Below are 12,544 nucleotides of genomic sequence, written 5' to 3' on the forward strand. Positions count from 1 at the left end.
TTATATAATCTGTGACCTTAAGGTGTCATCTTCAAGCTTCCTGAGGATTCATCCAGGAAGCGCGAGGCCAGATCCTCCTCCTCGTCCGCATCGTCCCTGCCTCCTAAAGTCAGCTACACCATCCGCATGCACATGGACAACGTCATGCGTACTGACAGAGTGCGAAACCCCTACTTTGTGAAGGACACGCACATCTCCGCCAGTCAGACGATGCGCTACAACCGCGGATTCATCTACCTGCAGGAGAACATTGATCGAGCCATCATCGAAACCCAGACAGGGCACAGAGTCACAGACCCAGCAGTACAGCTGCAGCCCTTCCCCTATCCATGCTTCCTGCGAGATGAGTGAGTTTCCTGAATTCACACACACATGTAAACATGCATGTACGCAATCAATGCACGAATGCATGCATAGAAACATGATAAGATATGCATTGCCTCTGGGGGAAAATCACCACTGATGTGAAGTCATGCAAGCTCTCGCATTATTCTTTGTCATTTGAGACTGACAGTAAGTCAGTCATTCACAAGAAACTGTCATTCCATAATTTGGTTTGCACTTTGTACATTAATATTCATTCATTAATATTCATTTTTGCCGAACATGCGTCATGAGGGGTGTTGCACTCAAAACCCCACTCATGTCTTGAACAACCCCATATAAACAACACTACTCCTCTCTGGACAGTATATCCAGAACAAGATTAACTTGTCATCGAACACTGTTGTTTTCAATAAAACATTCTTGAACTCTAAGCCTCTGTGTACATGCCCTCTTGTAAGACAGTGCAGATATCTCATCTAAGATGCACTGGCAGGCCACAGTCTCTGGCTGGCTGCCTTGTGACCAGCAGCAAGATACTATGATCCTCGTTTTTCCCTCCTTCTGATTTATTTTTCAGCAACACAAATTCGGACACAATACTTTTGAAATATATATTTATATATGTATAGCATCTAAAAAACGAAGCACTAAAAGCACATTTATCAGTCTTCTGGTATGACTGAGCAAAATATATACTGTATACAGCACAGAAAAGAGAGAAAATGTGTTTCTGCATGTAGGATGAGCATGTGGCTGTCAAAATCTCCCAAACCTTGCAACTTTCTGTCAATCAGCCGGTGACTGGATGAGTGCCCCTTCATCTTCTAGGATGTTAGTTTTGCTAGGAATGTGACTGACAATCGGCATCTGTGTATTTCCCAGGTACCTGGAGGCTGTCTCTTTTGTCTTCCCCCTCATGCTGATGATAGCCTGGGTGTTGTTCGTGGCTGAGTTTGTGAAGAAACTGGTGCATGAAAGAGAGCTGAGACTGCATGAGGTAATGTTTGAAAAATAACACCATTGTATTTTAGCAAGCTCATTGCCCATTTCTTCTGTTTTCCCTTCTAGGAGAATTAGCATGACACCAACAGTGACTGACACACACAATTAGTTTCTGTTGTTTGGTTTCGACCAGTCATAAATGTTTATTTGAATTTTCCTTGCTACTTCCTACATTTTTCAGCTCTGGCCTCCATGATATAAACATCCACAGGCACCTCTGGGGGGATGACTGATGTGTTTTCTCTTTGATTCTCAAATAGTACATGAAAATGATGGGAGTCAATCCGCTCAGCCATTTCTTCGCCTGGTTCCTGGAGTGTGCCGGCCACCTGCTGTTGACCATCCTCATCCTCACACTGGTGCTGAAGTATGGCGACATCCTGCCCAACAGCGACGGCTTCCTCATTTTCCTGTACCTCTGTGACTATGGCCTGACTATCATAGCCTTCAGTTTTCTGGTCAGCTCCTTTTTTGACAAAACCTACATCGCTGGCCTGAGCGGGAGCCTCCTCTACATCCTCTTCTTCTTCCCCTTCATTGTGGTCATGGCCCTGGAAACCAATCTAACCTTTTCCCAGAAGAGCGCCCTGGTGAGTCCAGTCTGAACCTGCTTTACTCATTTACATTAAAATTCTGTCTGCATGTTCTGTATTAATTTAAATACTAAATAATGGAATTTGCTCTGGAAGATTGCTTTGAAGAGATAATAATGGAAGGGAAGATATAATGTTGTTTCCTTTTTTTCCATCTTCAGTGTCCTTAGAAAATCAGTTTATAATTACAATGATTCAAAATATATAAGTGCAGAAAACTCCATTCTGCAACTGTCTTGTTTACAAGCAGGGATCTAGTGGAGGAGGCACTCATTCGTTGCAGATTGACTTGGGTCGCCTTATTTTTCTAAGAATGTCAATTATTTTCTCTTACTTTTGTCCTTGGTACCTGATAGTTATGAATTTGAAGTCAGAACTTTTAGTAAACACACAGATATGCAATCACTGAAGGCTTTCTTGTCTTAAAAATACTCATGTTGTCAGTGGAAAGACTCATTTTTGATCTGATTTTGTCAGTTTCCTCTTTCACCTTGTGTAATTTCACTCTGGTTTTCCGACAGAGTTTGTTTTCTCCAACCTGCTACAGCTACGCCAGTCAATACGCTTCTCGCTACGAGTCCCAAGGAGAAGGTACAACTTGGACATCTGATTGCCGTCAGTGTCTCTTTGACCTGCAGCGCCAGTTGCACAAAAAGCTCACTTTGTTTGCTTCTTTAGGAATTCAGTGGAGCAATGCATACATGTCACCCATTCCTGGAGACACAGGCTCGTTTGGTTGGCTGTGTTGGCTCATGCTCATCGATTCCATCCTGTATTTCATCATCGGGGCTTACATTCGCATGGTTTTCCCTGGTAAACCTTCATTCATTCATTTGATCGCGTTATAAGTCTGTTACTCTTTTTCTCTTTGGCTCAGCCGTGATTATGTCCAATAATACGGCATCTTTAGCATGTTGACCTCAACATTGCATGTTTTTTTTTAACCTGTAAGGAAAATACGGCATCCCTGCTCCGTGGTACTTCCCCTTCAAACTCTCCTTCTGGGCTGATCTGTGCTGTTGCATTCAGTCAAAGAGCAGTGTGGGGAAAGGGCTCCTGTTTAGCAACATCATGCAGAAAAGCCAACCCGTCTTCTCTGAGGATAAAGGAAAAGGTAAAGGAAAATGAATGCATAGGCAGAAAAGTAATGCATTCTGTTTCATGATCGATCTTTTTTTCTCTTACTGTGACAGCTCAATGTTTATATTCCCCCCTCATTCTTTACTTAGTCCCTGTTCCTTTTTAGTTTGATTCACAGCTTCCTTCTATCTCCACATTCCTCTCAGGCAAGAGCGCTCTTTCCTACAACGCTGGGGAGGATCTCTCAGCGCTCCCAGTGGGTGTCGCACTCCACGGTCTCACCAAGGTCTACGGCGACCAGGCAGCCATCCAGAACCTAAACATCTCCTTTTATGAGGGCCACGTCACCTCATTGCTCGGCCACAATGGAGCTGGCAAGACCACCGCCATGTACGTGGTTTCTTTTTCTTTTTTAAACTGGATCAGCATGTCCCAGCGGTAATAAATTCACTGGCCACTTTATTAGTGTCTTTACACTCACCACCTTAATAGGTATACCAAGTGTACCTAATAAAGTGGCCGGTGAGTGTATAAGTGCATTGTGAACATTATGTACTGTATGGACGCACTTTTAAGATTGGATTTGTGCATCCTTTTGATGATTTTAGTGGTCTGCTGCTGACAAAGAGATTGTTTTGTCCAAATCTGGCACAGCAAGTGCACCGTGTTGGAAATTAGCCTGATGGGTGTTCATCAACTGGAGCACTTACTTCTACATTTTAAATGTGACTCATTTTGCTGATGCTTTTATCCAGGGGAACATGTAATGAGTGCAGAAGCAGAGTAAGATGTAACAGCATCGGAAAAAACAAAGGTGTGCGTGTGTGAGTGTGTGTGTTCATGTCTGTGGGAACATCAAGTGATAATTTCAGAGGAAAGTATAAGAAAGGACATTTCAGCGTCCTTATGCAACACTGACTGTATATTTTGATGATATTTCAAGTGAATAATCGTGCTCTGTGTGTAGGTCTCTTCTGACCGGCCTTTATGCCCCCTCGTCGGGCACCATCGAGGTGTATGGCAACGACATGCAGACAAACATCGACAAAGTCCGCAAAGAACTGGGGGTCTGCATGCAATACGACGTCCTGTTTGACCACATGACCACCAAGGAGCACCTGCTGCTGTACGGCCAGATCAAGGCGCCTCACTGGTCTCGCAGAGAACTGCATGAACAAGTCCGGACGTGAGTGGCCCATTCATTAATCACTGCAGACATGTCAATGTGATCAATGTATGACAATGAACTGAGTCTTAAACGTAAAGTCGGCGCTTATCTGTTATATACTGGTGACATTTTATCTACCATAATAATTTCTTTTACAACCTGTTCTTTTTAAAGACGTCATTAAACTGTGTCTCTTGCCCGGTTTCTGGCATGGCACCCCTATAAAATGAAATATGTGTTGAGGTTATGACTTCCATGAACAATACTAGCCGGTGCTCAACAATAATGACTAGTAACGCAGAAGAAAGATGAAGGTGTCAAAGAAATACCCAGATGGTTTAAGTCAGACGGATTTTACGGCTATACCTACCGTGATTTGCAAGGTTGTCAAGGCATTGCAAAGCGATTGTTACAGCTGATATTTATGAAATCAGCTCTACTCCTAACATTTCATGAACTATAAAATAGTTCTGCCACGATTACACACATGAAGGCGTGGAGGAATATCTTCTCTTGCACCATTTTCACATTTTCCATAGGAATTTAACATAATGTGTCTGTTGGAGCTCTTTTGCTTCCTCTTTGAAACATTTAGGGGATATTCATTTTTCATTCTCTTGCATCTAAAGCAGCGTTGCATCATGACATTCTGTCTGGAGGCTTCTAGTATGACAAGAGGAGCAGCAATAAGCCTGAACCTAAAGGCATGACGCTGTACTCCTGTGGTTCTAGGAACCTCCTGCTGGGTTGCTAATGGAAATGATCAAAACACAACCCAGAGGTCAGGTTGTAACACAGGGAATAAGCGTGCTCAGATGAACTCCCGGCTAAATGCCTTTCACTCACTTCCCTACCAGGATCCTGGAGGAGACGGGGATGCACGCTCACAGACACAAGCGTGTGGGCTCTTTGTCAGGGGGCATGAAGCGCAAGCTGTCGATCTCCATCGCTTTCATCGGAGGCTCCCGTTTGGTGGTTCTGGATGAACCCACCACAGGAGTGGATCCCTGCTCCAGGCGCAGCATCTGGGACATTGTTATCCAACATAAGAGCAGTGAGTCTCAAAGAAATGCTTACACAATGAACACTCACATAATTTCCCTGTTGTTTTTGTACATAATCACAAGTTTGTTTAGATTTAATTGCACTTTTCAAATATGAGATTTGAACAGGCTACTTTATAATCCTCTCTCTTTCTTTTGATCCATTCCTTGGTGGGTTTATTAGTGTGTTGAGGATTATTATCCTGTTTTGAGATGCAGTTCTGATTCATCTTCAGATTTTGGACAAATGACATATTATTAAGTGCTCTTTGATAAGAAGCAGAATTAAAAGTGACTAAAGTACAGTAGCCTGCCCTGTCCCAGAGATGACAAAGCATGACTGCTTCACAGTTGGTGTGTTACTGCTACTTTGTCTACATAACTTTATCTTTGACTTGTCTGTCCAAAGCACATTAGTCCTTAAAAACCTTTTCTTAGCCTAATATACAGAGTCTGCAATGGCATCTTTAATTTCAATCAAATAATAGCTAAGGGTTTTTCCACCCATTCCAGTGACCTTATTTTTATAAAATCTTTTTTCTGATTTTAGACACACACTCACAGTTGCAACTATCTCAGGTCCTGAATTTAAGTGTTCTTGGAGACCTCTTTTCTGTCGTAAGTGCTCAGAAAATCAGGAGACTCAAGAGCAAGGATGGGCGAGAACCAGGGCTCATAGGCCAACTTTATTATTCCAAACAAACCATTTAAAAAATAGTAAAACCAAAACTCTCTGGTAAGCTTAACTAAAATATTTCCCAGTTCAGAGATGTCAAAACAGCAGCAACTGGCAGAAGAAGCTGAAAAAAACAGTATTAGAACATTTAGAACATTTTTCGGAGTTACTTGTAGGAAGTTTAACGGGCCAGCGGTGGAGAGCAGGTCCTAAGATATACACTGGCAGGGAAGACGGTGATGAGAATAAGGGTCAGGTGTGTGCCAGCAGTTTAACTAGACGCTCTGCCTACCAACAGAAAAATACTCAAAGGGAGGAAAGAAATCCGGGGCAAGGCTGCACCACAACATTTTCCTACAGCCAGTGGTTTCTTCGGCTGAATGTCCGCCGGCTGAATGAAACCACACACTTCATAAACAAAGAGAATATCAGGCCCTCAATTTCAGAGGTTTTCATGAGTCCAAATACTATTCTATAAGCCTCTAAGCATTAAAACCTGATCTGGAATGATGGATTAAAAGTTGTGATAAATGCTGCATTATGATAATGTGATTGTTCCTGAGCTGGTTTTTATTCATTCAGTGGTCAGTGAAAGCTACTAAAGGGCAATTTTACGTCTCATTTGTGTAATTGTGTCATCTACATTCTCAAGTTGGTGCTTGATCAAACACGTTGAAAAAGTCACCGATTCTTTTGGTCACGTTTTTCTACGACTGGATGCACACAGTCTCTTTTTCGTTTTCTTTTTAAAATCATCCCTTGCCATTTTTTTCGACAAACGGCTTCCATTTTTAATGGTTACTATGGAAATTAATCCACAGTCGCATCATCTCTTTCGTCTGAATAGATTTAGAGAAAAAAAATGTCTTTGATTAATTAAAATATTTCCTTGTTTGTTTTAGAATTCATGTAATCATCAATTGATTGTTCTTAAAGCCCAACAATAATCAACCTGCATTGTCGGGCATTTTTAACACTTAATGACATTACTTTGCACACTTACTGAAACTTAGCATATAATCAATCAGGAATAAATCCAACAAAAATAGAAGCTTTACTTTCAAGCTGAGGGATGACTGTCATTCGATTATAATGTTCTGTAACTGGTGATGTATCAGACATGGCAGTTGTTCCATACGAGTGGCAATTATCAGTGCAGCAATGGTTTAAAGATACATGAATAATTGGTACGGGTTTTTCTATCCGTGTCTCTCTTCAGACCGCACCATCATCATGTCCACCCACCACCTGGATGAGGCTGAAGTGCTGAGCGACCGCATCGCCTTACTTGAGAGAGGAGGATTAAAATGCTGCGGATCACCCCTCTACTTGAAAGACAAGCTGGGTCAAGGCTACAAACTCACCCTCACCAAGAAGGTAATCATCCTCGCATGCACCCAGGTCATGTCCCTGCCAAGCAAAGAAGACTCAAATTACTAATTTTGAACGTTTCTCTTTTTTCTGCTTCATGAAATTTTAATGAAAATCTTTTTATTCATCTTTTTTTTTAAGTCAAATAGTCCGTGTTATCACAGTAGCACCGGTGCTCCATGTGCAAATATTTACATAAGTGAAAGTTGAGAGATTGTAGGTCACAACCTTCGTCCTAATAGTGAAGGAGAAACAGCCAAGCACTGATGCATTTCAACGAGGGACAGATCTCGGCCAGCATAAATTGTAACATTTCACAATCCATTATTATGGACGAGCCGGACCGCTCATGTGGAAATAAATCCTAGGTTTTATCTCGGCTGAATTTGACAGATTGCAATAGTGTGATGTGTATCAGACATATTGAAAGTCTGGCAGATGGATTTAATCTTCATTCACATGATGCTCTGCAGACTTCTTCTGCATACTGAAAGTTCACTTGCAGTTACTGGCGTCGGAGGAGTTTTTTTCCTTCAACTTCATTAAAGAATGACCCGAGTCGTCTTAATTTATTTTGCACAGATGAACAGATTCCTTTAGAGCTGTGTTGTGTTAATGCTGGGTCATCTGAACAACTTGAAGACGCTGTTTCCTTTTTAATGGCTCAATCAGATGACTTGTAAGTTATTTGGACAGTGGATCAATGAGAAACTGTAGAAAATGTCTCATCATTTGAGCTGATGAGAGCCAAGCTGGACAATCCTTTAAATTGCTAGCAGATAGAGAAAACTAAAGTTGTCCTTGGTATGCTTGCCATTTCACAGATTCAAAACGCAGAGTCTGAGCAGTTTGACAGTGCTGAACTCAAGGCGTTTATTCAAGCACATGTAACTGGAGCACATCTGAAGGAGGCCCAAGGGAGCGACATTGTCTACTCACTGCCCCCCTTCACCTCATCCAATGCCTCCTCATATCGCTCTCTCCTGACGGCACTGGACGCCAACCTGGATGACCTACAGCTGGGAGGCTATGGCATCTCTGATACCACACTAGAAGAGGCAAGCTTACACTCACCCAGTCTTAAAAGCTCTGAATATTACACCCCCAAAAAATCTATGAATTTGAACGCCTGAATGTGTTCCCCATATACCCGTAAACGTTCTTAGAATTTTGCTTTTGTATGAATATAGGTGTTCCTCCAGTTGACTAATGGACCTGAAGGGATTTATGCAAAGGACGGGCCAGTGACTGTCTCTGAGACCGTTTCTGACTCCGCATCCATTGACAGCTTCCCTTCAGATCTCCCTGAAAGTTGTTCCAACCTTGGTGACAAGATGAGTGAGTTCACTCCCTTTACACTCACCCATTCCCTCTTTTGTTCCTCTACAGCTACACCTTCCTGTGCCTTGCATAGATTATCTCCCCATTTTAATTTCCATGGTGACACTAGACATCCTTTAAAATATTAATGAAAAATGTGTTGAAACATTCATCCCTTATCCCACTTCTTCATTTCAGATTGCCATAAATCACACATAACACAAAGTATTATACCAAGTCTCTACTAATGGATTATGTTCTTACCTTTAGAGACACAATTTGTTTAATAATGTCTGTGTTTTAGATCTTGCCAGCTCGTCCTCGGTGAGCGGCGTGGCTCTGGCCTGGCAGCAGATGACAGCCGTACTCATCAAGCGGTTCCACCACAGCCGTAGAGACTGGAAGGGCCTTCTCTCCCAGATCCTGCTCCCTGTGGTCTTTGTGGCGTTTGCGATGTGCCTGGGCTCTATCAGGAGCGACCTGCGGCACTATCCCGAGCTGGAGCTTAGCCCTGCGCTGTACAACATCGGGCCGGCTTACTCTTTCTTCAGGTCAGTCTTCAGGGCAGATAAACTACACTGGCAAGGGAGAATACAGAAGTAAATCAGGCTGATAAGGGCTCCAGACTATCCTCTCACGTTGTGGAATTTGTGAAAGCAGCTTTTTCACTTGATCACACTAATACTAATACATTTTTTGTGGCTAGAGGATAAGATAGAAAAGAAGGTCTTAATTAACATGATTTCAGTCAGTCCAATTACAGCTTGCAGTGAATAACTTAAATGACACACATATTTCTTCATCATTACTATACTGCAAAAACAAATAGAATCAGACATATCACCTGTGGGCTATTCCTTTCTCATTTCTTTAACAATTATAAAGGTATAAAGTCTGGAATTGACTCAAGTGTTGCATTTGCATTTAAAAGCTGTTGCTGTGAACTCACACATTTTGATCAAAGGAGTTCTCAATCCAAGAGAAACAAACCGTCCTTAGGCTGCAAAACAAGACGAATCCACGGGAGAGACAGTGAGAGCATTAACAGTGTTCAGATCAAGTAGTTTGGTGGATTTAGGGGGGGGGGGCGATGCACTTCTAAGCTCTGTAGTGTAAAAAGCCCACAAAAAAACTTCCAGCCAGCTGAGGAGCACGTTTCAGTTGGAAAACATGTCAATATTCAAGTTCATCAGAAAGAAGAATTTAATAAACCTCAAGCAGAGAAAGGTCAGATACATTTTTGCTTTAAAAAAACCCCCAACATAAAATACATAAATAAATAAATTAACTCAAAGGCCACGTTCACACTAGCCAGCTGAAGTTTCCATTACCTGATTTCTTTCTATAGATCAATAGATAGAGAGATAGATAGATAGACTGGTCGATAGATGGATGGATGGATGTATGGATGGATGGATGGATAGACAGACTTTATTTTCTCCAAATTCGGAAATTGAAGTGTTGTAGCAGAAATGCTCTGTTGTACAAACGTATGACATTAAGTAGAAGAGATGTCTTATAACAACACAACAACAGAGCTGTCAAAGTCTGTTGACTGTCCAGTGTGTGGTAGAGAGGGTGGTGGTGGTGTTGGGGTAAGTGGTGGGGGATTATCCATGATAGATGACAGTTTATTCAGTGTTCTCTCCATCACAGCTTCAAATGTCTCATGAGACTCATATGATTGATTTTTCTTTTGGTAGATATGATTTTTGAGGCCAAGTTACAAGTTACATACTGGAGTTTTTGATGGAGTTTTGGAGGCTCCTGGTTAATGAGGATCAACACATTGGGCATCCCTGCTTAACAGTATCTGGGGCACACGAGGGCTGTTGCATTCGTATGACAGTCTGATGCAAAGAAACTTGTAGTTATGAAAGTGAAATCAGATATTTGCCGAATAAAGACAGTTTTACAAATGAAAATGGACACTTGGCAGCAGTGGGCCACTAAAGGCTTCAGATGAATAAGTGGTGGGGGAAATGGTGCTGGGTCACTCGTGTTTACTGAGGGTCTAAAAGAAGACAGAAACAGACTGATTTGCTTTGACATATGGTCAGATTTAGAAAAATGCAACAAAGCAGAGGAGATAATCAATGATCCAAAACAAACTTCAATCCAGGATCTGTTGTAAATAAAATATAAATAGGTGAACTATTCTGCAATTCCTCAACTGGTTCACTGGTTCACTGGTTTCCTGCGTTACATGCGTAGCACATGTCATACTTTGTTATGAAATTAATTTGAAGTTCTACTTCATTGAAATGCAGATGGACTTTAAGGAAAAAGCATGATTGAGAACACAAGGGTAAGAAATGGCCGAGATGGAGACGGCTGTGAAACAAGATCAAAGGGAGAGACATGAAGAGTGTCAGGAGATTGTGGGATGTCTTCATTCGCAACATGCGCTGTTGTTTGATCAGGGGGACATGAAGCTGGGGAGAAAACGCTGGGGTTCCTATCCATATCAAAGATGGTGTGGATGCTCCTCCCAGTCCTCTTCAGCAAGATATCCAAAAGAGATTGAAGAATGATATTTCGTTTTATTTGAGATAAGTGTGAGGAATGCAGGCGGCTCTTATAGGTAGTTTAGATTGTAACGAGGCTTACTGATTTTGTAAGCTTTCTCTGAAGTCTTTTTTTTTTTCTTGGGTTGGCTGTATCAAGAATGCAAATGTGATTGTCTGATTGCTTATTTATGAGTGTACTTCTCCTTGAGTTGAAAGGCAGGGGGTGGCTCAAACAAAACAAATCCACTTAAATCTAAAGTGGCAAGTAAAATGTCCAGAGATCCAATCTCCTTTCCTCTCTACAGTTCCTCGTAGTTGCAGTATTGCATTAGAAACCTTGAATGTGCCTGTGTAACCTTAACAATGTTAGAAAACTGCCCTCATGTCACTCTTCCAGATAAGAAACGGACAAATGAATCTTATGAATCAGGCTTTTGCATCATGTTGTTATAAAACCTCTTTTACCTCTTTTTTAAGTGTTTTTCTTTCTGTCTCCACAGTAACCAAAACCCTCAATCCAACCATCTGGTGGACACCATGATGTCATTCCCTGGGATCGATAATGCCTGCCTCGATAAGTCTGATAACCAGTACGTAATTACACTTCCAGCTGTTCTCTTTCCCTGAAAAACACTCAATTTGCTCACATCCTTTACACCTTTCACACTTTGCCACTCTTTCCATGCCTGCTTTTTTTTTTTTTACTGGGCTGCCTCTCTGCAGTCGCCGTCATTCTCTCTGGTCTCTCCTCTTCATTCTCCTGCTGTTCTGCTCCACGCATGTAGCTTAATGCCTGCAGCAGGACTGGGATGTGACGGCATCATCTGTATTCCATAAACACTTTGTGTTTGTAGGGGAGATTTTCCCCTCGCAGGCACTCAAATCAGTGCTGAACTCGTGAAGCAGAATTCAGAGGCTTAAAAAAAGGATAACCTGAGAGATCCTGAAACTCATATAGTATATACAGTATGTTTAACTGTTTGCTTATCATTTTCTGTGCAGCATGAGGCAGCTGAGCGTCACCCCACGCAAACGCGCTGCACACTTTATATTACAACACATTTTTAAACGTTTGGAAAGGTGTGATCATAGAGAAAAAATTAAATCCTTATTCCAAGAATAGACACACACAAGCTCAAATGTCCCTTATGAGCAGCTGATTTGAACATTTCACCTCTTTGAGCCACTGTAACATGAGCTTTCACCATTGTGCTGACCACCACACAGCGCCAGCTCTCTTAGAGGATTCGTTCAGGATCATTTAGAGATACAGGCTTTTTTGGTTCTATTACAGACATTCTCTGAGCCACCGTTTTCTATTTGTAAATGCCTTTTTTCCTTTTTCTTTTAAAGGGTTTGTACAAGAAGCAAAAACAAGTGGAGCTCCAGAGGGAACAACTCCAAACCGTTCAGTGTCTGTAAATGCACTCGACAAGAGCAGGTGAGGCTGGGTC

At 41.9% G+C, this 12,544-nt stretch overlaps 1 protein-coding gene across 2 annotated transcripts in view; it reads left to right on the forward strand.

Moving 5' to 3' along the window:
* abca12 (ATP-binding cassette, sub-family A (ABC1), member 12) overlaps window positions 1-12,544 on the forward strand; it is a 71,092-nt gene that overhangs the window by 41,228 nt on the left and 17,320 nt on the right. For both annotated transcript variants that reach the window (XM_061723726.1, XM_061723728.1), the window contains exons 40-54: window positions 23-347; window positions 1,210-1,324; window positions 1,590-1,919; window positions 2,444-2,513; window positions 2,601-2,735; window positions 2,875-3,036; window positions 3,209-3,392; window positions 3,970-4,188; window positions 5,028-5,224; window positions 7,109-7,266; window positions 8,085-8,318; window positions 8,451-8,598; window positions 8,885-9,131; window positions 11,591-11,680; window positions 12,444-12,531. In XM_061723726.1, coding sequence (XP_061579710.1) covers window positions 23-347; window positions 1,210-1,324; window positions 1,590-1,919; window positions 2,444-2,513; window positions 2,601-2,735; window positions 2,875-3,036; window positions 3,209-3,392; window positions 3,970-4,188; window positions 5,028-5,224; window positions 7,109-7,266; window positions 8,085-8,318; window positions 8,451-8,598; window positions 8,885-9,131; window positions 11,591-11,680; window positions 12,444-12,531 — 2,702 coding nt within the window. The remainder of the gene's footprint in view (window positions 1-22; window positions 348-1,209; window positions 1,325-1,589; window positions 1,920-2,443; window positions 2,514-2,600; window positions 2,736-2,874; window positions 3,037-3,208; window positions 3,393-3,969; window positions 4,189-5,027; window positions 5,225-7,108; window positions 7,267-8,084; window positions 8,319-8,450; window positions 8,599-8,884; window positions 9,132-11,590; window positions 11,681-12,443; window positions 12,532-12,544) is intronic.

The sequence above is a fragment of the Cololabis saira genome, chromosome 6, assembly GCF_033807715.1.
Source record: "Cololabis saira isolate AMF1-May2022 chromosome 6, fColSai1.1, whole genome shotgun sequence".
NCBI lineage: Eukaryota > Metazoa > Chordata > Actinopteri > Beloniformes > Belonidae > Cololabis > Cololabis saira.